Source organism: Harpia harpyja, chromosome 13 (assembly GCF_026419915.1).
Source record: "Harpia harpyja isolate bHarHar1 chromosome 13, bHarHar1 primary haplotype, whole genome shotgun sequence".
Taxonomy (NCBI): Eukaryota; Metazoa; Chordata; class Aves; order Accipitriformes; family Accipitridae; genus Harpia; species Harpia harpyja.
In genome coordinates this window covers 4705964-4732662 of record NC_068952.1, presented here as the reverse complement: position 1 = coordinate 4732662, position 26699 = coordinate 4705964, and the positions used below count along the sequence as shown (strand labels likewise).

At 40.5% G+C, this 26699-nt stretch overlaps 1 protein-coding gene across 1 annotated transcript in view; it reads left to right on the top strand.

The window, feature by feature from the left end:
* ALK (ALK receptor tyrosine kinase) overlaps nt 1-26699 on the top strand; it is a 323900-nt gene that overhangs the window by 261946 nt on the left and 35255 nt on the right. Inside the window, exons 9-12 of the mRNA XM_052805834.1 lie at nt 281-450; nt 11069-11163; nt 12555-12698; nt 23731-23893. Of these exons, the coding sequence (XP_052661794.1) occupies nt 281-450; nt 11069-11163; nt 12555-12698; nt 23731-23893 (572 nt within the window). The remainder of the gene's footprint in view (nt 1-280; nt 451-11068; nt 11164-12554; nt 12699-23730; nt 23894-26699) is intronic.

Genomic DNA, 26699 nt, shown 5'->3' with positions numbered 1-26699 from the left:
TAAAATTACAGACACGTAATGTGAAAGCTAAAACAGAGATGTTTTGGACTCAACTTTACCAAAAAGAAAGGCCAGTAGTTCCAATATTAAATAGCATATGCTAAGTATTACAGGTTTCCACATCTGTGGAGTTTTTCTAAAGGGATTACATGAGCACAGGGGAGGGAGAATTGACTTTTTAGTGAATTAGAGAACAAAGAAATGAAAGAAGAGCTGGGAATTTTGTTAACTTTTGGATAATGTTTGTGATGTTTAATCTCGCATGTTCTCTTTCTTCTAGCTACGAATGTCATGGCTCATCCGTGGTGTCTTGCTGGGAAATATATCCCTGGTGCTGGTCGAGAACAAGACAGGAAAAGAACAGAGCCGGACATTCTGGCATTCAGATAACAGCGAAGGTTTGGGAATATGGCAGTGGATGATCTTACCTCTCCCAGATATACTGGATAGGTATGAGTCTCCTCATCATTCTCCTTCATGGTGATCAGTCATTTCATTGCTAGCTACCTGGCAATGAAAATGGCCAGCATTGCTCCTGGAAGTTGTTCTGTCAGGGAAAGGAAGCGCTTTGTCCCCGGGAGGTATCTTCTGTTAGAGGTGGGGAATGAGAATAACTGAGTAGTTGGAGCAAAGCACCCAATTTTAGAACTCCTGAGTGGTGATCTTGGCTCACAAACTGGGTCAGTGGGTAGTCTACAGCCAGGTGCTTAAACTTCTGTGTCTCCATTTCATCGACTGGAAATTATCATTCTCCTCACATACTGTTTTACGTAGCATGTTTGATCCTCTTACGTGGTTTGCTAGAGTTGGATATGAGCTCCATAGTTGTTTTTTTTTCTGGGTATCAAAGTCCCAAGTGTTCAATGTGTCTGGATCTGAGGATGAAAGAGATGGGAGAAGAACCTGCTGCAAAATCAGACAAGGGTGCGTGTGAACACCTTTGTGTTAGCTGTAGCAGGAGGCTCAGCTTAATAAAGGGCTCTCTGTTATGACTGTATTCTGGCTTTAAGCGTAAAAGGTTTATCGGGTAGCATATGCTTAATCTAGAGGCATATGCTTATTTAGAGTGTTGTTTTAGCTGTTTCTTACAAGTCAGCTTTAAGGGAATACTCTTGTTCATTGTTTACTTTTTGTGTGTGCTCTGGCTTATGCTGTTTATAGAGAAGACAGACATACTTTACCTCCTGATGCCCTGGCCCTTAGGCTGTAAGATGCATCTACAATCTGTGTCATGAACACTGGTGTCCTTTGTCTTTTTGGAAATCTGTGCCCTAGAAATAATGGATTTCATTAAGGGATAGTTTGCCTCATAAGAAGTTTGAACAAACATTGTATGAATATGTCTTTTATCTTGCTGGCTCTTGGGGATGCACATAGGCTGCAAACACAACAAGGACACTGCCAATGCTTTGGTCCTGAATGTATAATTAATATGTGTGCGTCAAAGATTTAAAAAATATCAGCATTAGGCTTATTGTTCAGTCACTGCTGAAGCACCATTTGTAAAAATGCCTGGTTGCTTCATTCCCTTCAGCTGTGTTTCCTTTGAAGAATGCTATATTTTGCCATTATTATTTATGTGATTTATTTTCTAATGTTGCCAGGGGAATGTTTTGTACCTGAATTATTCTATACTTTTATACTATTGCCTTACTTTAAATTCTCTCTGGTTGCACAGTCAGGCAGAGAATACTTTGATCTTAGGAGCCAGGCTAGCAGTGGTTCATGTGGAATTACAGATTCAACGGATAACATGGTGCTGACAATATTATGTATAAGGTCCTGACACTCTTACTTCCCCATTACTTACAGAGAAAGACAGCGGGGTTCACTGAGGGAAGGGAGTTTGTTGGAGGTTAAGACATAAGCAAGGAAAACTTTTAAGTTTTGGTGTCTGTTGAAAAGTTTTTGTTCTTATTTATTCACAGAAAGTGCACTGTTTTAATGAATTTTTTTCTAAGATTGATTTAGTTGAAACCAGTCCTTCCTGGGAAGGAAGAAATCTACTGTGAGACATGGAAATACTGCAAGCTTCTTTCTCACCATCGCAAAACCTGTTTCTTAGGAAATCTGGACTGATGTACAAATTAGGAAGGAACTATGGAAGTGTACACTGAAATCGTACTGGGGAGTCTGTAGTATATATACTTTGGACATAAATGACAGTTTTATTGAACTGTAAGAAGTATTTAATTGATGTGAACACAATGCTGGTGCTGCTGAAAGCTTGCTGTGTCTTTTTCTAATTGATTCCTGTGTCAGTAGCTGTGAGGGTCTGTGTTAGAAGAAGCATGATATTGCAGATATTCCTACAGGAGGAGCTGAAACTTTAAATCACCTCACAAAAGTAAAGCTCTTGAATAAAGCACACCAGTGTACCAGTTCCGCACAAAATCAAAGCATGTTCCATTGTGTTTGGGAAGCTGAATGGAAAGTGTTATTAATAACAAGATAATATGCTCTAAAACTGCTCAAAAGCATGCTTGTTCAAAAGCTGCTTAGCCATAATTTCCATGTTTGGCTTACAGCACTTCAAAGAATCATTAGGAAGACTTCCAAGAATTAGGTCAGCTCTATCTTTAGAAACAGACATTTCTTAAATGTTTGATATCCCTCAGGCTGTTGGGGGAAATTATATTCTGACATAAAATCACAGCTAGAACATTTCAGGTGATTTGGCAGGAACAGAAAGTAGGGAGGAGTATGGCAAGGAAGCTAAACTGGGACTGAGGGATGTTAGATTTCTAGCACTGTGTTAGCCTGGGCAACCCTGGTCACATGCTTAATTTCCAAGAGCGTGATGAGGAGAGGATTGCCTTCTTTCCTCCCATTTGATCCTTAGGAAAGCATCCAGTTGCAATTTCACCCTGTGTGAGGTCTTACCTTTTCTGTGTGGACTTAAAAGAGGCTGAAGTTCTGGCTTTTTACCTCTTCCCAAAGTTAGCTGTCCTTCCTTGTTCTGGAAGGTGCGGGCAAAACAGTCTTGAGAGTCAGCTCACATGGTGTGTGGGTTAACAGAGCTGTAACGCAATTCCAAATGCTCCGTATCTTCTGTGCATCGGGGAGGAAGGGCAAAGGGCCTGGTGAAGGATATGCCATCAAAGCAGCTACAGTTAACGAATCCAGTTGTGGGCAAGAGCTCCTTGAACTGTTGGATTAACAGATTGTGCCTACCAGAGGCAAAAGGCAAAGTCTCCAGAGATGCTGTATTTTAACTTGCCTCTTGAGTACACTCAACATGAACTGACAGTCCTTGTTGTGCTTCATTTGGCCCCCATGGAGCTACGTACCCCTCCCTGAAGGACACATTATCTGCAAATCAGATAATCTGCACAGATTAGTGAAAGCTAGAGAACTGGTCATTTTTACTTACTGGAATTTACACATTAATGCAGTGCTAAAATATTTGGGTTGAGAGTAGTGTAGAGAACTGCGTTATTGTAAAATTGGTTTATTTGATGGAAAATTACTGTTTGTTTTCCAATGATAAGCAATGAGCCTGTTGAGGATTGTTCTTTTTTAACTTCACAGAATTGCAAGTAGGAAACAGAGTCTTGAAAGTTCTGTTGTCGTTGGTAGATTGGGCTTGCTTTTTTTGTACATTTGGTTTTAGTTAGTAAGTAAATGTGAGTTTAAATTTTAATAATGATATAGTCATGGGAATGTGACAGCGAGAGCAAACAGAAGCCTGGTGTAATTGAAGATGAGTGATTTGTGTAGCTAATAATTAGACATACTGTTAGTTTAACAGTATGGTTAAGGTATATCACATAGATAAAATACAAGCACATGTACAAAGTGATTTGTTGGAGCTTACTGTAGGCTGATGCTTATTAGCACCAACCTCCCTAGCAACCGTTTTGCTACACAGTGTAAAAGGTGGAAAAGGATCAGCTCTAATAGGCTGAAGCCTGGCTGGAAAAATAATGCTTTAAGAAACAATTTCTAATTCTCTTAATTTCTGCTCCCTTGGTGAAGCTGAGGCCAGCCATGTGGAGTGGCATGTAGACTAAATGTTCTGTGGGTCTGCCTGTCACCTGGCTGGAGTTGCCTGGAAGTGGACTCCACATGAGCCAGCCCAGACCAGACTAGCTCTGGTCTTTTAAGGCCTATATTCTCTACTAAACCTGTCCTTTTCTTTAAAGATTTCACTGTAACTTCTGTGAGAGGAACCAAGCAGAAATGGCAAGTATTAATAGCAACCTGTCCAACCTCAGTACAGTCTTCTGATAGAAGATTGTACAGAAATATAAAAGGAATGTAAATGTGTCTACTGGTTAGAAAGGTTTCCTTGGCTTCCTTTCTTATCAGGTTTATTTTTTTGGCATTGCAAAGTCTAAATTTGTAGCCAGTCTTAAGTAGTAGTGGCCAGATGGGGGAAGGAGGAGTGAGAGGAGAAGTTTATTTGAGGTCCCTAGAAACTAAATTTTCAGTCGTAAGTAGCAGCACCATTTGCCTTGTCACTGATAGCAAGATTAGGCTCTGTGTCATTTTAATAGGGCAGCACATTCAGAAAGTAAAAAACAATTTTCTTTTTGTCCCATTGTGCTCAGAGAGCTTCAAAATTATTTTCTTGCTGATGACCTTCTCCTGAACATGGACTGAGGAATTTTATTATGTTGGAAGAGAAAAATGCGACTTACCTGGAAGGCTAGGTATGGATGTGACCTTCCTGAGGAAGAAAGCAAGTCTACAGACTTAAGTTACCCCAGAAGGTGATATTCTGTTGCAACAAGTCAAAATTCACATCAAGATGATTGTACTTTCTTTCTTTAAACTGGTTTCTTTACCTATTCCGGTCTTGCTGGCTTGCTGGATTTTTGTGAACTACACTGGTGCTCATCAGTTTTTTGTCTACCTATCAAAGTGGGATTCCCTTTCAGTCCTTGGGAGTGAGGTCCTTTGTTCTCTCTGGCTCCTTCAGCAGCTCATTGAGATCATCTCAATGGCAGGCAAAGCAGCTGGGGAACCTCTCACTCATTGCTGCAGTAAAAAGAAGTTGTCTCATAGTGATACCACTTTATAGTATTTCTATGAGCTGTGGCTAAGCACTCTTATTGTCTAATAATTTCTTTTTGCATTGCCACTGTCTCTCCCTCACATTCCTTTTTGGGCATCAGGTTTCCCATCAAGGAAGAAAAAGAAAAGGAACGTTCTTGGCAACATTTTGTACCGAGAGGCCTGTTTGTCTCCTGTTATTCCTGAACTTTCTTCCCATTCTGCTATGAAGAAACAGGGACCCTCCGTACAAGCTAGACACATCTCCCTACACATTACCACATATATATTAATTGGTCGCATCTATACCCAAATCTCTTTATTCTTTCTTCTTATATCCATCCAACAAGTCTAGCCTGTGTTGCTCTGACGTGGTTCCACATTACTTTGTTAAAAAAAGAGTGAGACTTTAATGCCCGTATCGCTCCTCTTCTGCTCTGTAGCATTAACTATGTCTGCTACTGTCCTCCTTCTGAAACAGTTATTCTGCTGATGGCTGTTCTCTTCATCTGAAGAGGGGGGTTTTGGTGACAGTGTGTGCAGAGTACCTGTGAGAGATTTTGTACGTGTATATATTCTGCATGATTGCCTTTAATAACACCTTTGAATCTCAACCTTTATTACTAGCTATTAAGTAACTTCCTGCATGGCAATTCTGTCACTGTAACTGAGTTTGGTTAACATGCTTATATTTCTCTAAATAATCTCATTCCATCTAAGTATGTCTTTTATCCCAAATAGTAAGTATTCCATTGTGAAGTGAGCTAACAATGCATCATTTGTAACAGAGAAGTTAATGGGAACCTGAGTGTAATAACGTTAGTGACCTGAAACTTCTCCGTTCCGTAAGTACCTTGGTCTCAAGCAGGTTCAGCTGTAATTATTTTAGCTAGGTAGAGAGAGAAATCAGTTCCATCAGAGGCAAAACATTACAAGTTATGAAATGGGATCTGTACGTACAGGCATGCTGTGATCGTGTCACCGCATGGGGGATTGAGTACAGAGGAGATTAATGTTCAATCTTGGTTAATAATCCCTATCTTTATAATAAAAAGAAAAAAAAAATGATTATGAGACTTTCTAAAGTAATGACATGAAGACAGCTGCCTGAGTCTGGCTAATGGAAACCTGAACTGTCTGTATGAGCCAAGGACAATATTTAGGTGGAATTCAGAGTTGTTACTGAAAGGAGCTGCAGAATTTGCACAAAATCAACTTTCTGAGGTCTTCAGTTCAAGGATAATGTTTTTTATTTCCCTCTGAACAGAAGAGGATATAATACACCCAAAAGCTAACATTTCTGTGCAATGAAGACCTAAGGATAGGTGACTTAAGCAAAACAGTTTGTCCTCATGGAGGCTATACCAACATAACTATAGATGTATTTTCATATTTCTAGCTCTATATTTCTCTCTGTAAATAAGCCCCAGATATTTTGGGGGGAACCAGTCTTCTGTTAGGATCAAGAAAAGAAATAAGTAAGGAAAAAGAGCCAACTGAACAGAAAACCCAGGATGATGTGATGAAGCTCAAATACTGACCACACTGAAATAAAACCCAAGATTCAAAGATCCTGAGGAATGGGGAAGATTACAGCCCAGAACATCTAGTTCCAACCCCCCTGCCATGGGCAGGGACACTTTCCACTAGACCAGGTTGCTCAAAGCCCCATCCAACCTGGCCTTGAACACTTCCAGGGATGGGGCATCCACAACCTCTCTGGGCAACTTGTTCCAGTGCCTTATCACCCTCACAGTAAAGAACTTAAACTTTGATTTTATCCTGTTTCTGTCAGATTTAACTGAGTTGGAATATGCTTGGTCCTACCTTTCAAGGAGCTGTTCACCTGGATTCAAATTTCACAGGTTGGGCCAAAAAAAGCTTATTTGTTATGCCCTTGGTGCTATTTCTTATAGGTGGCTCTGAAATATTTGATCAGTAGTCACCCTTGAGTGTTTTTTTAATTTATGTAAAACTTGTATCCTTCAGACAGCCAAGCTGATGTTCCCCAAAGGGGAGATTTGAATTAGGTTTTTTTTGTCCACCTGGTACAGCATTTCCCATCTGCCTCAAACAGATTTAAAAAAAAAAAAAAAAAAAAAAAAAAGGCCTTCGTATGAATTGCATTCACAGCTCAGCTGACACTCAACTCTGCAGGATGTAACTTGTACTTCCCAATGGTCATACATCTAAGGAACTTTTTCCTAGCTGTGCTCCTGGAGTCAAGAAGTAGGGCAAAAGAAGAGACAGATAAGAAGTAATTTCCACCAGTCCTCAAGTGATGATTTTTCTAATATCCAAGCCATTAAAGCCTTTCGTAGCAGCCATATTTTCATTCCTATGAAGAAATCTAGCTTACAAACACAGACTTGCCTGATGAGGGTTTGGATCCCATGTGAGGAAGTTGCTGGGATTTATTAAGCAACAAAGTCATGACAAACTTGCCAGCACTAATTTTGCTGCCCCTGTATAATTGCCTTCAGGAATATTCTTTCATGGCCATCCACCACAGGGTCTGTGTTTGCAGTGAATATGTCTACACAGTACTGTGGACCAGTATCTGTGCTGTATAGGTGCCATCTGAAGTACTGGATGTGCAGTCAGCATACCCCACTTTGATCTCTGCAAAAATATCAGTGAGACGTTGTCACCTCCAGCGTTATACTGAGTCACTGCAATAACATACGCTTCTGGTGTTTCGGTATCAGCTTCCACCAAAGTCAAAGGGAGTCGTTTCATTGATTTCAGGGATGAAACAGAAAGAAAAAAAAGGAGGGGGCAAGGGAACGAGATTGTCTGTGGGCTTTTTTCTGTTTCACTGATGTGTGACATTTCCATCTTCAGTTTTGATTAAATTTCCCTTAATTAGCCCATTAAGCTAAAACCACCAAAGCTAATGATTGAAATGTTAGTTAACTGATGATCTTGTTTCAATGGAATTTAAAAGACATCATATTTCTAAATTAATAGTGGCATTAAACTGGAGAAGAAGAAAAGATGAACTATTTGTTGCAGAAATGCTGGTCTCAAGAGAAGGTTTGTACTGAAACTGCATTCATGTAAAAAAAAAAAAATCAGATTAATAGACAACCAGAGCAGCACTGATGGTCCTAACAGTGTTTAACATTCACATGATTTTTGTATTTTGGAGGCATTTCTGTAATTTTTTTTTCATCCCTGGTGAACTTCAGGAAACTTCTCAAGTGCTGCCAGGTGAAATCAGCAAGGCTGTCTCTTAACTTGAATAAACTGTAAATAAAAGTAAAAAGCAACCTATTGCATTCTTATATGGGCATGTGAGATGGCACTCCCTTCAATGACAGAAATACTGGTTTGTATCATGCCTTCCTGTTCTTAGGGGCTGAACATTTGGTAATTCTCATTAGAACAACACTTTATTGTCTGAAGATGCGTGACATGAACAGTACATCAGAGCATAACATCTTGGGGCATGAAGCTTAGGTTCTGCCAAGGAAATTGCCTGAATCTATTTAGAGGAAGTATTTAGTTGCCTGGAGGTACAAAGAAGGTACGTAGTGGTCTTTGCAGAAGTATCTATCTCTTCTTGTATGCAACCTGAGCTAAAGTCTGCAGAAGTGGAGGGAAAAGCTGACATGGAGGAACTGCTTATTTGTCTTTGTAATCCATTTCTCAGCCTCAGTTTAGCACCTTACAAACATAAATACACATCAAAATGTCCACATCTCCAAGTGGCATTTAGTGTGCACCCCCAGGAAAAAGGCTGAAGATAAAATGCATCAGAGATGTTTTAGAAAAGTCTCTCCCTATGTCTACCTTATCGCTCTCTACAACTACCTGAAAGGGGGTTGTAGTGAGGTGGGTGTTGGTCTCTTCTGTCAGGTGGCTGGAGATAGGACAAGAGGAAATGGCCTCAAGTTGAGGCAAGGGAGATTTAGGTTAGATATTAGGAAAAATTTTTTTACTGAGAGGGTTGTCAGGCATTGGAACAGGCTGCCCAGGGAAGTGGTTGAGTCACCATCCCTGGAGGTATTCAAAAAGCGAGTGGACAGGGTACTCCAGGGCATGGTTTAGGGGGCACGGTTAATGGTTGGACTTGATGATCTTGAAGGTCTTTTCCAACCGAAATGATTCTATGATTCTATGATTCTAATGCATATCTCCAAGGAGCGAGAAATTTCAGTATTGAAGCATCATTGTTTTGCTTTACCGGAAATAAAGAAGGAGCAACATAGCAACTATATCAACTCTTTTCTCTTGTGAATGGACTGTGCTCTGTTCTAAATCCTTTGCACCTTTCAAGGACTGCCAGGAGTTTTTTCTGTTTGAAGTTTTTGCTTTGGCTGGGTCAGCTTTTCTGTGTCCCCATTCTGTCCTCCAGCTTAGCAAGAACACCAGTTGCAGAAGAAGACAATGCTTCAATCTAGCTATCCTCAAAAGGCATGTATATCCCTGGGGTCTGTTTTAGTTTGTGCCAAACCTCACTGTCATCTCCGGTGGTGAAAGCTGCGCTGTATTTGAGAACAACATGGAAGTTGGTTACGTTTGTTGACAGGAGGCTGAAACAGTCAAAACCCGCACTGAAAACACAGGAACATGCTATCCCAAAGTAAATATACATTAGAGCAGAGAAGCTTCACTTGAATTTTGCTTTGTGGGGTTGGTTTGCTGGTAAAGGAGAGGTAAATTTTAAAAACAGTAGGAGGCAACTAGACTAACGTAAGAATACTGATAGCAGACAAAAAGCTGAGAGAAAATATTTTAGATCCAGTACTATGCATAAAGGTCTAGAGTCTGTGAGAAGAAAAAAAAAGTCTGCTGGTGTTTAGATTCTTGCTGCAGTAAAGGGACAGGATTTCTACAGCCTTTCTAAATAAATAGGCCTGCTCCTCAAAAATACCTTGTTCTGTCATCCCTTTCTCATCTAAACTGGAACATCTGCAAGAATTCACATTCTGACTAAATGCTTATGTCTAAAAGATAGAGCAGGAACCATCAGCAATAGATCTACGTTAAAGAGACCCATGAATGTCTTAGCTTCTGCTGGTGTGAAATATCAAGGGACAACAGAGAATGAGGTTTAAATAATATTTCCTATTGTCTTGCAGCTTGTTCTACACCATATGATAGTTTCATGTTTTTATAGTCTTGATGCAACCTCTCAACATTGTATCTGACTTCTGGGCCATGGTTGGCTGCTTTTAGAAATTGTTCTACTTCCTAAGCAGAGTATTATGATTTTATGCAGCAGATACGCATCGGGAGAGCATGAACTTGCTAAGCTAAGAGAAAACCTAAATCCGTGAGTGCACTAAATTAACGTGTGGTCAATATACTATCAGATTTGAAGTATTTGGTTGTGGGTTATTTTTTCTTTTCCTGTTGACTTGTAATATCACTGAGGGTGAATTTACAGTGATCTTCCTTCTGGTAACGTAGGAGTGGCAGAACTTCCTGGCAAAAGCCATCTGAAAGTGTGGAAGTGATTTGAGGCAAACCTGCTCAGCTTCTACAAGGAGATAATGAGTTCTGCTCTTCCTGTGGACTACCCAGTGTCAGTTCCTCTCTTTTGTGACTGCCAGGACTGTTAGATATCCTTTGCTTCCTAGAGGGTGGATCAACACCAAATACTTTCTAAATTGGTTTCAGTCTCTGATTGCCAGTTCCTTTTAGAAACTCAAATGATTTCAGGAGCCCCAGCCTACTTATGTTTCTTAACACTTTAGGGTGTAAATCACTTGTAAGAATAAAATCACTTCGGTGTCTCATTTTTTTTGTGCCAGAAGCCAGGGGACTGTATTTTCTGTCCTGATGCCCCACACACACACATATTTGCACCTGCTTCAGGTTGTATGTTTCTGGAGGGAAGAGGGGCTGTATTCTTTTCTCTGTCTGCCTGTATTCATGTACAGCTCCGCTCCTCAGATTATCTTTTCTTGTTAAGGTTGAGGATACTTTCTCTGGCAATTTAATATTTTTATATGTGAAAAGAAAAGCTTTTTTCCCCCTTTCTAAAACTGCTTTAATTGCGAAGAGCTCTGAGTTTCATCTCTTTAACAGAATTTAATCCCTGTTCTTCCAATCTGTGCAGGTTTTGGTTTCAGATCGTCGCTTCATGGGAAGAAGGATCTGATGCCGTTATTGCTTTTGACAATGTCTCCCTTAGTCTGGACTGTTATTTAACAAGTAAGTTTTCCTTTTATCTGCAAGTGACTTGTCTTTTATTTGCCATGTAATTGAAATTTGGAAAGGGGTTGAAACTGTGGGGAAGGGATTGGGTGTTATTATCTTCAAAAGACTCCTGAAATGTAAAGGTATGTTTCAGAAATAACTGTGCTTAGGTGGAGGAGACCGTTCAGATGCATACCTTATTAGTAGAGCTGACCAGTGAATGGGTTCCGAGTTTGGCAGTAAATGGGTAGTAAGACATATGGTGTGGGAGAGTCAGCTTCCAGCTGAGATACTAGCATCACCTATCCACCCAGGCTGATGCAGAAGCCAGTCTGATTATAGAGTTCCACATGACCTGGTTTGCTGTGTGACAGTTATCAAAATGAATGACAGTTGGACTCTGGCTAGGAAAAGATAGGCATCCTGTGATTGACACTAACTTTGCAATAACATTGGGCACAATACTCCAGTTAAATTAGAACAAGGTTATTTTATTTGGACTGATGCATTTAAGTCTGAATCAGAAACTAGGATCTTCACTCTCTCCTACTCTTGGGAAAAATTTGGATTCTGATCCAGACTTTGTGATTGACTGGCCTCTAGAATATGTCCAGTCTATACCTCTGCTGCCAGATTTCATCCTGTTTAGATTTTTATTGAATATTTGTGTCTGGCTCATCTTTCATAATCTCATGCATAGTGAACTGCTTAATTTGTAAATGTGTTCAATGATCTGTCACTCTGTACCTCAGACCAACAACTTACATGAGGATTGGAGGACTGCTGCTCTGAAGACATGAAACTTCTACCTTGGGTTGAGCAGTAGAACTTCAGTGTGTTCTTTCATCTCCTAGGCTTGAAGCTACAATCTCTGTAGCCCTGTTCAGACTGAAAACCTCTAAGCCACTTCCTCACCCAACAGCAGTCAGAACGTTTCATCTTCTTTGTATTATGTTAATTTGCAGTGACTGGGGTATGAGTCTTTCCATTTATGCAGTAATACCCCTTGTTTTCTGTGCAAAAGTACGATGTACTTCAGGTTCCAGTATTCTAAAGAGATCTTAAAATTAGTCTGTAATTAAAAAATATTGCACATACTTTTACTGGCTAAAAGAGAAACTTTCTAACAGTTGCTAAAGATTGTATTCTGTATTTCTGCTTTGTGTCTTCATTCACTTGCTGGTTTGCCCACCACTCATTCCTGTTTATTTTTCTTTTGTCACAGTTCCCATAACAGCAATGAAAAGTCAATCTGCCCTTTCCTTTTAATAGTGTTATATCCTGTGACTGCAGGCTCTTATTCTCAGCAGAGGAGCCTGCAGCCCTTAATTTAGCTTCAGTTTTGTATTACATACTGACTCAGCCACCCTCAGTGATAAACCAATCTGTGGCTTCTTGTTTTCTAGTCAGTGGAGAGAAGACACCTCGAGGTACCACTCCAGACTCAAGCAATTTGCTCACCAGTAGAGGTGGCCAGAAGAAGTTTGGATGGGAACAAAAGCTTCTGGGAAATCTCCAGCTCAACACTGCCCCCGTTTCTGGTCCAGCAGGTAATTGTCTGGTCTGAGAAGCATTTTCAGACAGCAGAGGTTTCCAACTAGTACAGATTTCAGTTAGATGTGGCTAAATGCAATATGATTCCTTTTTTTTTTTTTTTTTTACAAAAGCCTTTGTTCAGAGCTTTTCCCAAGTCCCATACAAACACAACAAAACAAAACAAGCTCTAGAAAGCAATTGCTGTTAGCTGTTAACTGTAACTTGGATTTTGATTGCAAGCTGGTGAAAGAACCAACCAGAGGGAGCCTCTTCTTGAAGTAAAAACTGCTTTTAAACTGTAAGACAGGTTTGTTTGGTGTCATGGTCATAAAAACAGGCAGGAATCAAAGTGAAGTGTCCAAATTGACTGAGTCCAGCATGTTGTAACATGAACACCCATCTCTAGTTAATATAGTCTTGGTTTGAAATAACATAGCTTTGCTTTTTCAGTAATATTTTCGTTGCCTATTTGAAAGAGTACATCATTGGTCTTTGTTTTAAAAACATGATTTTTAGTTAGAAATGTCAGTCTTTTATGGTCAATGTTATTTTGTTTTCCCCTGTCCCCCAGCTCCTCTTTCCAGCTTAACTGTAGTGGCGTGGGCCAAATAGATGCAAGATTTCCCTTTCCCTCACATCACTGTCTCCCAAATGTTTGTCTCTTCCCTCTCCCAGGCTTGCCCACACATTCACAATATCTGTTTTGGTTTCTACGCGTACATTTCTATTGCAGTCTGCTTCCTTCCCTCCTCCTTGCCACCTTCTCTTCCTGATTTGATCCAGGTGGCCACAATTTCCAGCTTACCTGGAGGGGCAGGGCTAACCATGGAAATGAGGGGTAACTACAGGAGAGATGAGCACTTGCTATAACTGCCACCCTTAGCACTGCATGCAGCTGTTTCTCCTCACTTAGGGCTAGCTAGTTACCTGCCAATTTGAAATACCACCCCTCTTAAGGTAGAAAACAGGAGCATGGTTGGTATATGCCTCCTTTACTTTGTCAGTAAGCCAGGGATTTGTTCCTGCTGCCTCCTTCTCTCCCACTCCTGTCTTAGAAAGACTTCGAGTCTGTCCTATTGTAGGTTATGTTTCGCTTTGCTGCCTGCAGTGTACTGCTGAAATACAGGAACTAGTGGTGTTAGCTCTGATACCAACAGCAATCTGGTCAGTGTGGTCAAAAGCTCCACACAGCCTTCAAAGCCCACCTGAAAAGATGGATGTATTATCCTACTCCATGCTGCTGCAGCAGGGCACCTGCTGATACCTGAACTCTCTTGTGAAGCGAGCTCTGGCAGCGGAGGCTGATGATACAGTTTATGGTGTAGGCCAAGAGTTGCCATCAAGTGGAGTTTATTGATATTCTATGTACTGAGCACCATACAGCAAGAAAAGTGCAGGAGCACTGACCAAAGTCTCAGGAGAATGAGACAGAGGGAATGAGCCTGTATGAGAGGATGCTGGGCTGGGTGGACCTGTGCTTTAGCTACAAAGATTGTGTCTAGCTCTGTTACAGATGTCGTGTGTGAGCTTGGGCTGGTCACAAAGGTATCATTTCCAAAAAGACCCTTACGGCCTTTTTGAGGATCCTGTGGAGTGTTCCCTTTGATACCTGCCTGTAAGTGGAGCCACCTTTTACTTTTAGGTGCTTTGAGAATTTCTCTTAGGTCAGTGATCTTGTGGTAGGGTCTGTACACAGGTGTAGATCATGGACTTCTGGCTGACTTTCTATAGGAATGTCAATGCTTAGGTGGTGATATAGTTCCCCAAGGCAACTGTACATTTCCTTCCAGGGTACCTACTGTTTTAGTAACACAAAAGCCATTAGATACCAGGTTCGGATTGGAGACTGGCCTGAAGTTTGGATGCAAGTTAATATAAAGTGGGTGTGTGGGTGTTAGGCTAGAAATCTTGTGGCTGTAGGTTTCTTTGAGGATTTTGTTACTTCCTACTTCTCACTAGACCTGAAATGATGGAACATCTTCTAGCCCTTCTGCTCCCTGATCTATCTGACGAATGCAATTTAAAGAAATGCTTGGATAGTAGAAGTAATGGGAGTCAGATTGCATGGGGGTAGAACAGAAGGTCACCGAGGTACTTTGAGCAATTCAAATCATTTGTTATGACCTTGGGGTGAAAATTCAAGGCAATTCCTGTGGTATCTAAGCCAGTTTGCCTAATTTCTGGGCTTGATCCTCAGTCCTGTTCATGTTCTGTCTAAAATTGTCTCCAGCCCTTGAGATTTGAAATCACTCTTACAGCAGTTTTCTCCCCTTTGTGCCCTCAGTGTAGACAAGGCAGAAATCAGAGAAGCTAAGCTGCAGCTTCTTGCAGTGGGAAGTCATTGCATTTCTGAGGGTCTCCACAGCACCGAATCACCTTTTTGCTTTGTGTTGCTGAGTTCCTGCTCTCAGCAAACACTGCAGATGCTTGTTTGGTCCCTGGGCTATGCATTTTACCCAGCTTTAATCTTGTTTCTTTCTGCATCCTGTAATGCATTTAAGAAACCTCAGGCTGAGTCTGTCAAGGCCTTTACTTTGATGGCCACATATTTACTGTTGTGTGAGTGAACCAACAGCATCAGTGCCACCCTGAAGTCCCAAAGACTGCATTGACCAATATGAGCTCAGCCAAAAGTAATTACAGCTAATGTGATCTTTGGCTTGTGTGATGGATCACATGCTATAATATTTCCTTCTTAAGAAATTATATTAAAACAAAGAACTGTGTTCCTATAGCTGAGGAGACAACAGGATAATAAAATGCCCTCCCCAAGTCCCCAAGCCAGCTCAGCCTACACAGCAGGAAGTACAATCTGAAAGACAGGTACCACTTTGTTTACTTGACAGGAAATCCAAAGAAGCTCTGTTGCTTTCAAGGGTATGGGCCTCGATTTGCTCCTTTGTAACTGAGAACAACCTGTTACATGCACCTGCTGGTTTTGCCTGTGCTTGGAAATCCATTTTCAGCAGAAGTGATAGTCATCACCACCAACCTCCCTGGCCTCTCTGTTCTCAGGCCCTGTACCCAGTGACTTACTTCTTCAGCCTTGCCATTGCTTATCGTGGCTTGGCATGCCTCCAGGATATGTACACCAAAGGTTCAAAACACATAATGCAGCCACGTTGCGAAAGATCCTAAAGTTCCCAGAAGTCTGTTAACTACTGTCATGTGTCGCACGTGGGATGATGAATGCGCTGTGCAGAATAAGACCCCAAATTACTACAACTAATGTGGTGGTGTTGCGCTCTCAAGTTTCTCGATGATGACCAGGACCAGCACAGAAAAATTCCTGTATGTTTCAAGTCACACAGTTACTTGCAGTGCAAGGTGGCCATTAGATAGATGATCACAGAGCAATGCAAATGCTTTCCTTTTCAATTAATTAATGACGTATTTGCTGAAATGCCAGCTTCTTGCTGAAAGGTTGCAGGTGAAAATTGATTCTGGAAGAAGCTTGCAAAAAAGTTGTAAGAAAGCTTGTGTGTACCAGAAGATTGAAGCAACTTTAGTGGAACTAGGATTTTTGATTGAAATGGTTGAGTCTGTACAAAAGGCTGTGTGCTGTTTATTTTGATGTAAACCAAGCTTACTTTGGCTTTGTTTTTAAATTGATTAGGTATCAGTTTAAGTAAAACTGAAAGCCGCTCAAACCGTAGCATCTCTGTACAGTGAGTTTAACTACCAATTAAAAAGCCAATTTATATCAAACCAATGCAATTTCCTTTTATAGACAAGGCTAGAATATGGGAAATTCAGGCATATAAAGATACAGTGAGCAATAATGAGGAACTCTAGGTAAACAAATTACTATCATGGAAACTGGAGGAGACAGAATAGGGTTCTCAGTAGGCGAAAGTAGATAACAATACACAGAGCAATCAAGCTTTAATTAAAGATTTCTGGTGCTTCTGAATAGGCTGTAAATACCATGAGGATGGCCTCTCTTTTGATGTTTCAGCTTCTCATCTGTCCCACTGACAACTTACTCGTGTCAGGGCACACAGTACAAAAATGGTGTGTTGTGAAATGTACAAAAATATTAACCTTTTTTCCCCTCAAATCTTGCATTGTTTTGTCCCATCTGATCTGCATATCCACCAGCCACTTTGCAACCATGGTTTCTTGCATGGAAACTGTCATCAAATGATTTTCTCATCCGGACTGGATTACTGTTTTCCTTCAGCTCCAGTCTCTTCCCCACAACACTTAGTGGTTGCACAGATTTTGTCTTTTGCATCAGGGAGAGTCCTCTTACGAGTACTTACATGGCTGTTTCTCGGAAGAACTCTGAGTCACATTAGTTAATCAGATGAAGGAGCTGAAAGGAACAGCGGAACGAGTATTAAGTAAAAGAAAATTACATTTGGTTTCTCTTTGTGTGCAATTATACTAACTGAACTGTTGGCATAATGCAATAAAGGTATCTGCAGAATTGTATTTCTGTATTAAGCATCAATTAACACAGTGAATAACAGTTCAGCGCCCTCCCCCCAACAAAGGTAGCATCCTGAACAGTGGTAGAAAATGTTCAGAGACGGATGGTGGGATCTCAGATTATGTAGGTGTGAATTTCTTTATTGCTGTGTTTACACTTGCTTTCTCTGTAGGATTGAAAATAACAAAGGTGCAATACTGAAAATCAACATACAACCAGATCCCAACATAGCAAAGTTGAATTGGTATAACTGCTCTCCACAGTTAAACATACAATTGAAATAAACAGGGCAATTAACACATTTTAGACCTAAATTTTAAAGCTGCCCATTCTTAAGAATAGGAGTTTAAATTGTGCAGACACTGCTATAAATCTCAGGAAAGGTTTTGAAATAATTTTGCCACCTCCACCCAACTTGATCTTTGTTATCTAACATGCATTTCTGCTTACTTTTTAAATTGTGAACAAATTCCAAAAAGTTAGTAGCATGTCTCACTTAACATCCTTTATGGAAGACTCCTGCTATGTCTTTAAGTGAAACATAAAATAGAAAAGAAATTAGTTTTCTTCATGCTGCTTTGTTAGTTTCTGGGTCTGGAAGGTAGCAGGAAACAAGCTGTTCTCATTGCTGTTCAAAGTCAGCCCTTGCCCTGTCATACTGACCACAGATAATTTCCTACAAGGATGCCCTGGTTGTGTTCCCTTTATATGGACACTTAAGAAAAATATAAAGCATGAATCATGCTTTGAGTGTTTCTTTGAAATGATACTCAGGATCAATCTGGCATTCATTTGTCATCACTGCAGATCGTCTTCTTGTTGAACTGAAAAACATGTCCGAGTCTTCTATTGCTGCCCTCATTTAGAAAATGGAAAGAGAGGCAGAAATAGTAACTCGATAAATAGTTGAAAAGCCGGCCTCTTCCTAGTCTAGCTGTACCTGTGTAACTGCTTCTGGTATTGCTGGCAAGACTCACTAATTCCTATGATCATTTTATATCCCATTAATATCATTGTAGACACATTTAGCAGTTCAGCGACTGTGATTGTGAGCACAACCTAGTTTTGCCATTTACCATCATCTTTCAAACCCCTGCCCCAGCCTGTTATTCTCTGGCAAACTTGATCCTGTAAAAGGTAATAATCTCAAATTACTTCACACAGGACATTGTTAAACAATGGAACCCAAAGCAAAATTGAAAGGTTTTTCCTTCCTTACATCACTGAACATATTTCTTATGTACGCTTGTCGTATATTTTGTCTATAGACTTTCAGCACTGACCAGCCCTGGAATTACTGGGAATGCATAACTGAGATTGTTCATGCACTAAGTAAAAGGTATATCCCTCCACTCATATCATGGTGCCAATGGCAGCCAAATGTTAGTGAAGATTAAGATGGGCAGTTTCCTGTAAGCCTCTGATTTCCCATATTGGCCAAATATTGTAAGGGAGCTTGTGAATGTTCTTACAAATAGATGAAGCAAGCGTTCTGCTTGTTCATGGCATCAAGTTTGATGACATCTGCCTTAGAGGAAGAAAATGAACTCCCTGAGGGACAACAAACAGAATTAGTTACCTCCAGAAGTTTAGCCACTGGGGTTCTTATGCCCATGAAGCATGAGACCTTATAGCCCTTATTAATGTTTTTTTCACTCTGTTGGAAGTAGGAATAACCTCTTGGCCTGAATAGAGGTTGTGGCAGCAAGTTCCACGAACTGCCTACACGTTGTTTTAAAGCACTGATACATTTCACTAGTGTGTTACTGTAGGTTCCAAAATAAGCCAAGTAGCATGGTGCTTCATTGGTAATTTTCTCAAATCACAGTAAAGTTTAGGTTTGGAATAAGTTGAACCTCGGTTCAAACGAGCTTAATTTAACAAATGCCAGTTAATACATTTAGGCCCTTGAGGTATAGCTAAAATGCCTATGTCTGTTTTGTGATACAGAGTTTATGTGCTATATGTGCCAGTGAAATTGCTTTCTATGTTAAAAGTACAGATGTGCTTTAAGCTTTGTTCCACTGTTTTCATTGTTGCTGGTTGTTATTTGCAGCAGTGCCTGCAGCAGTACTGCCTTGGGCCACAAATAGTATCAGAGCTTCAAATGAATTAGTCATTTTAAGTCTTGTGGGGTTTTGTTCTTTTTGTTTTCCAAGAGCAGGACATTACTTCCCTTTGCTGTGGCTGAAATCCAGTGCCTTGATTGCTGTGCACTTTACGTATCTAGTCAAGCTGTGTGAAAACTAGAATTTCGGCTGTGCAAAAAAAAATAAGCATGAGTGACTGTGTGTGTAAATACATCAGTAAATCTAATTTGGAAAGAAAAGTTGGGAAGAAGGAATTTTTTTAAAATCTGTTTTAATAGAGCCAAAATGGCATTTCTTGGAAAATGTTGCTGGGACCTTAGCAATGTGTTGGGGAGGTTGAATAGGGCAGGTGTGTGGGTGAACAGGCAGAGGACCAAATGTTTCCTCTGCCACGTTTCTAGTGAAAGTGGGGATTCCATCAAATGAACTGATGTACAAATTATTCACTGAAATACAGTACCCCAATTCAGAATTTCAGTGTAATCTTCACTTCTTTTCTTTTTCCCACACCTTAAACAGGAATTTCTTGTTGCAAGTTAGCACCTTGCAACTACCAATGACAGAATATATAGGGACCCTACACTTAACTACCTGATAGTTTTCACCATGGGAATGCTCAGCTGTTTCTGTAAACCGGGCACCTGAAACTTGTGTGAAGGTGGGCAAACTTCTGAAATCTGCTAGTTGTCTGGGAGGATTTAGACCAGAGAGTCCTGCTTTTTTCCCATCGTGTGAGTGTGAGGTGCCAGCAACGTTAGCCTGTTGCACGCTGCGGAAGGAAGAAGAGGTGTGCCATGCAGTATGCAACAGACCACAGTTGGGCACCAATGGAAAAAATCTGTGCTTCTCACCTAGCTGCTTAAGGAGTTTCGATTCAGTGCTGCTGCTTTAGTCTTTGGAGATCAAAATAATGTTTCAAATTGAATTACTGTAAACTGCTGTGGCATGAAGCAACTTGTAGAAATGCTTTCTCTGAGCTCATGAGACATGCTGCAGTCATTTCTAGAATCAGGAGAAAGTCAATACTTTACAGGGAGCAAATGGTTATTCTTACTTCAAAAAAAGAAATGGTGGCTTATCTGAGATAGGCAGTACTCTGTTTTGATACTGGGTTAGTGGTTTAAGCTTTTGGGCTACAGTTAGATCTGCAAATTGAGGGTTGGCTTTGTGAAACGTTTCACAGAGCAGACGGAGGGAAGTGCAAGGTTTTTAGTCTGTATCCAGAATTGTAACTAAGACCCATCTGTCCTAATTGTGTTGAAATGAGGGGTGACTTCTTCCCATGACATATTCTGTCCCATTTAATTCAGCAACAAAGCTGTTACGTGTTGGACTGGCTTTCAGTATCAAATATGAAGTGCACATAAACAGGAGGAGGTCTGTTTGCAAGTCAGTGCAGCAGTGACAAATGAGGAGATCATGCAACACCTGGCTGTAGATTTTACTGAAATCCTTGCTGGTTCAAATCAGGTGCAGTCTCCCCATGGACTTCACTTGGGCCAGACTTCTTCCTGCAGTGTTTTGGACAAAGGTCAGTACCTAGCTCTGCTACTTCTGAAACATGTCTTCTCCCATTCCTGTCTACCATCTACCTGAACAGAGCAAGTAAATATGTTTGCTAGCACTGACTGCAGCAGCTGCCAAACCTGGGAGGCTTTACATGTGATCTTGTATATACCACTGTATCGATTGCAACAGGACCGCTTTTGAAATCTGAGATAGTACCTCCTGTGCTCAGTCATCTTCAGGTTCTTTACATCATGCTCCCTGGCATAATATATCTGTGGTTTTTCATTCCCCAAACCTCTCATACTCTGTTTTAAAAGCCAAAGTATAAGAGCTTAGATATACATTCACTAGTCTTAAATTACCTGCACTGTTTGCTCTTACCCTGATACTGACTCTGCACTGGAAGTGAGCCCCCTCTACTTGGTCCAAAAGGCAGAAAATACAAAAGTTGTTCTGGATGCTTCAGTTCAAAGTCTGGAAACATAATGTTTGCAGCAGGAGGGTATTTTTCTTCTGTTCCACCAGGGCATTGGGCTTGTAAGGAAACAGAGGGGCATTGAAAAGCATTTTGGAATAAGACGTAGTTCATTGATCCCCTGTCCCTGGAACCCAGTGGGAGTCAAGAGCTGCCAGTTTCAGGTCCAGCTGTGCTGTGTGTTACATGTGTCTAGAGATACTTTTGCCAAGGCCAGGTAAGCAGATACCTAAGGAATAAGATTTATTTGAAGGGAGTAAATCATAAATACAAAACTTAACCATAGCAGCAGTATGCACATGCTGTGGTCTGTCCTAGGTTTTATCACTTCCAGTTTACCATTTTGATTCTCTCATGTTTTGGGCTTATTGTCCCCTTGAAGGTCACCTGCTTCTACCTTTGGGAACATGTTTGATGTTTCACCAGAGACATCTAAATGGCTTCTTATTGTTCCAAACGAAGACACTTACCTGCCTGCTTTACTAAACATATGTTTCAGTGCGGGTGACTTAGCCCACTGGGATACTGCAGTGTTAAATCACTGTGATAGCTGACAGAATGAGTCTCTCGTCTTCCATTTTGTGTGAGATTTTGCTTTGGTTTGGGGGGGTTTTTTGCAAGAATAAACATAAGTAACATCTGGTGCAAGACTGTCGATATCAGAGCTACTGAAGCATTTTGTTTAGGAACTTTTAGACCATGCTTGCTTAGGTGCTTTTCCCCTCTGACCTGTTGTTCTTGGGGTTTTTTGGGGGGGGGGTGCATTAGAGACAGAGGAGAAGAAGGGAAATCTTCCATTTGCTATCTACTTATTTTAAGACTTTATACTGCCACCCATTGCAGAAGGATTTGAAAAATAAGTAAAATAAGTATGTAAGTATCCATATAAAACAAATAACGATGGCAAAATTTCTAGAAGACACTTCCAGGGGAGTTTTGGGGAAAGGTGGTGTAGATTTTGCAGTAAGAAGGAAGAGATTATTCTCTTAGCAGTACTTAGACTGAGACACTTTCCTAAAGTAGTAGTTTTACATTGCTTCTTGGAATAGCCAAGACTCTATTATGAAGGGTTTTCAGAAATATCAGCCACTTTATTTCTTAAAGTCCTGCCAAATTATTTGATCTATTTCATGCATTGAACTTTATTATAAGAAGGAATTTAGCTCAGCTTCAGGATTAGTTTGTGAAAAGGTAATTCAGACCTTGTGCCTGGCTAAACTAATGTGTTTCCTTGTATTTCTGGTGGGTGAACCCCTCCAGTGACAGTGATGGTAAAACTGCTAGCCTCTCTCATCCAGACGCATGCAGACCATCATTTCTAGACCAGATCTGCTTAGACAATAGCTGCAAATTCCAAGAAGCAGATCAAGTTAATGCTCTGAGCTAATTAGTGCCATCACTGAAAGAGTCTGCATATGTTGTATTGCATTAGTGGAAGCTGGGTGGGAAAATGCCCTTTGAGAAAGCCATGAGGAGGGCTAGCTGGCCCAACATAATTTGTAGAAATAATGTTCTTTAGGTGTATTTCAAGTATTTTGTCTTTAATGGCAGTAGAATTAAATAATGGAGTTTATTGGATTGTGTATATTAGCTTGTTAATAAGTATGAATGATAAATCATGTAATATACATGAAAACTGCTTAGTCTACTTATTTTCCATCTAGACCTTAGTTTTGATTACATATGAAATATTTCCTGATATACTAGCAAATATGTTAGTGTGGATTTTACAAGACCATTGTGGTCTTACAACTGTGCTAGCCCTAATAATGAATCTTTAAGGAAAAGGATGGCATTTTCAACATCATGTATTCAAATTAAAAAATCAGATTTTTGAGGCACAAATCAGCAAAGCCTTGTTCTAGAAATCTATTTGTACGGGGCTAGTAGTTCCAGTTGATGAAAATGGCTGCAATGGGAATGCATTGATTTACACCCACAGATCTGGCCTAGAACATGCAGAGCTGAATGTTTGTTTTACAGGCCTCAGTTAGGTGTTTTGCCTTCTGAAGCTTAACTTGAATCTCTTGTGAGCAAATAATTATTCAAAATACAATTAGTTTATTGTTATGTTTTAAGCACTGAGATGATGTTGTATTTACAGGTTTTTACCTAATTAACATCTGCTTTCCCATATAAAATAAATTAAATAATCAAATGTCTGTAGAAACTGAAAGGGCTAAAATGCACTACTCTTGAGGTTATGAGCACTTTAAAAGCCCAGAGAGCAGAGCCCAAAACTGGGTGGTCTGTGTTGCATTTTACTCTACTCTGTGATCTTTGCCTTTTTGAGCCTTAGGAAAAGTAAAGCTATGTTCATAGCTGTGATAGCTTTCAGGAGATGTAGATGAAAAGCTGTCAAATACTGAGATATACAGCACTATGAGTCTTCTAAAAGAATTCTGTGAGTATCTGTTCTGGCTAAAACTTCAGGGACCAGGTTCTTCTCTTGGTCCATCGAGAGAGTGAATAAAGAGCAGAGCAGCTACTTGATCTTGGGATGTTGGGATCATGCATTGTGTATGTCCTCATTTCAGATCACTGGTTATTCACAACATGTGGTGCCAGTGGACCCTATGGCCCCACACAGAGCCAATGCAACGATGCCTACAGAAACTCCAACCTCAGTGTGATTGTAGGAGCTGAAGGGATTCTCCAAGGCATTCAGATCTGGAGAGTACCAGCAACCAACACATACAGGTAAGAGAACCATCTCCAATTATCATGATGTATCTTTGCGTTCGAAACTTCTCCAAGCTGCAGGTACATGCTGGGCATATATGAAGTACCATATTCAGAAGTTTGGCCAGATCTACGTGGGTTTAACTTCTCCCTGATTCTGTGATTTCCAGTCCTTCCAGTCTCAGATTTCTTGTCTGGAAGATGCAACTTTTTGGTGAAAGAGAGAAGAGAGAGAAACAACCACCTGAGGCAGACGTATCTTTAGCCTAAATGGTAATGGGTTGGGAGAGCTCTATAAGTAACCGAAAATCGAGTGTTTTGACCTCCCCAGGCCAAGGGGCATACGTATCCCATATGCCATCCATTGAATTCTGAGATCAGAATGAGTTTGCTCACTCTCCACCTGGTATAGGAGGCACAATCATATGTGAGCATTTCTTATCAGACAGCTTGCATCAAGCTGTGCTCAGCATCTTGACTGTTTAGAATCTAGGCAAGGGAAGCTGAGCCTGTAAGCCTGGCTCACTGCTGTAGAATTGATTTTGGAACCCGGCCACCTAAATGTTAGGCTCTGTGATACTGAGGGTGCTAATGCTTAAATCCCTCTGTGGAGTTATTTTCAAAGGGAGATGATCAGATACAGTTCAATGCCACTTAATCAGATTTTTACCAATCATTTTTTCTTTTTGCTCTTGCTGGGGAAAAAAGTACAATCAAAGTTTAGTTCACTGTATCTGAATGGTGACATCAAGCCATTACATGCATCACTTTGTAAGCAGAACTGTCTGTTTGAATCAATGACTGTCTAGTGGTGGTTTTTTATGCAACATTCCGTATTGAAACCAATGATGGTATCATGGATTTCAAAGCAGAACACTCCACTGAAGGCTTAGAACAAATTTCAGTTAAAACTTAGTGGCATCTTCTTTTTTTCTTTTTATTGAAAAAGAATATTTATATTGAGGATAGATGTCAGTCTCTAACAGAAGTCTACTGCAAAGCAGTTTAGAGAAACTGGCTAGGCTAGGCGCAAGTTCTGCCTGAGTGCCTATTACCACAAGGATTGATGGTAATGAAAAGAACATTAATGATATTTTACTCAGCTATCAAAAATGAGTTGCCTGAGGTGAATAGAATTTTTCAGGACCGGCATTCAGTAAATATGGTTATAAAGTATAGCCCAAAAGAGAAGAGGCAATAAACTTACAACATTTTCATTTCTTTAGTATCACCCCCCAGCCCAAGAAGAGCCAGAATTTCAGTGCAACTGTAGGCAGATTTTTGCTACACAATACAAACCACATGTCCTGCAGGGAGGACCTGTCTATTCAAGTCCTATAAATGACCTAACAGACTTTTAGGTTCTGTATAGATAATAGATGGCTAATGTCATTGGTAACCTATATATAAATGGATGACATTCTCTTCTGCACCTCTTAAGGCTATAGTAGAGAATTCAGAGCCTGGGGAAAGGAGGAGGCAATTGTGGCTTAAATTAACTTGACATCTTCCTGATTCTGGGCTGCTGAAGGGGCAGCAGAGTCCCCCAGTATAGCATAGCCCTAGGAAAATGTCAAGTTGCAGTATCAATTCTAGGGCTTCCCAGAGTCTGGACCCACTGCCTGTATTTAGCTCCCCCCTGCAGGCCTGCTACACTGTGGGTCCTGTAAGTTAGCCTGATAGCCATCTCCAGTATACCTGACCCAGAGATAAAATTATCCAGCTGTCTGTTGGGCTCTTAAGAAAGCTGTTGTTATGCCATATCACTGTGTTTACACTGTCTAATGTAGAGCAGTGAGTTACATTCCTGATAATTGCATAAGAAGGATACAGATTGTGTCAACATGAGGCAGAATATGCATTATTAAAATGCAAAGACAGAAAGCTCAGCTTTGCACAAAACTACCAGCACAAGTTAACCACAGCCAGAAAACCCCAGCATCTATGAAGGTCTGAGTAGGCTGCCACACACTGTAGGTGGCTTCATTTGAAGACTGGAATCCTACAGGCTGATATGGACAAAATCATCTGGTTTGCTCCCAGGGGACTGCACATTGTGTAACAATAAAGTTAGGCAATATAAAAGAATATTTTTCTTTTCAGATTTCCTTCTAAGCATTCAGAAGGTCTTGTCATCCCATATCTAGGCCTATGATCAAGTATGAGAGAAGTGAACTGTAATAAATTACATGTTACCATCCATTATCCAAATTCTTTCCATTTTTAAAGCAAGAGTCTTTGGTCCATTTTGCTGAGTGCCCCATTTGTTGTCACCTCCACTGTCCTCTCTTTTCTCTGATCCCTTCTTGTAAGGTGGCACAAGAACACAGCACAGTGGAATGCAAAAAGGTGTCCTAAGCTGGCCAGCCTAGGCACTGCATTTTCTCATATTCTCAAAACTAGCTCCAGTGTTTCCCATGACCTGGCTACCCAGAGGTGGAATTTTTCCTCCAGCCCTGGTTTGCCCAGCCAGTGCACTCTGCTTATCCTGATCCTTCCTGAAGACACAGATTTCTTTTTCAGTTCCTACAAGTATCATAGTAAAAGAAAAGGAGGAAGACAGTAGAAAGTATTCTGTGTTCTGGTTATATTTACTCAGGGTGGTCTGAGTCTTTCTTCAGGGCCAATATGGTTAAATGGATTCCTCCTGTAAAAGAAAGTTGTGCCTAAGGAAAGGAATCCTACTAAAGCTTGAAGTCAAGATAACGCATCTGTTTAAATAGTGACACCCATTTTGAATAGGAAATGACTGTCACCTGAATCTACTGGGTTTTATTTGTCTGCAGCCTTTGAATGAGGCCAAAATGGGATCTCCTGAACTTCC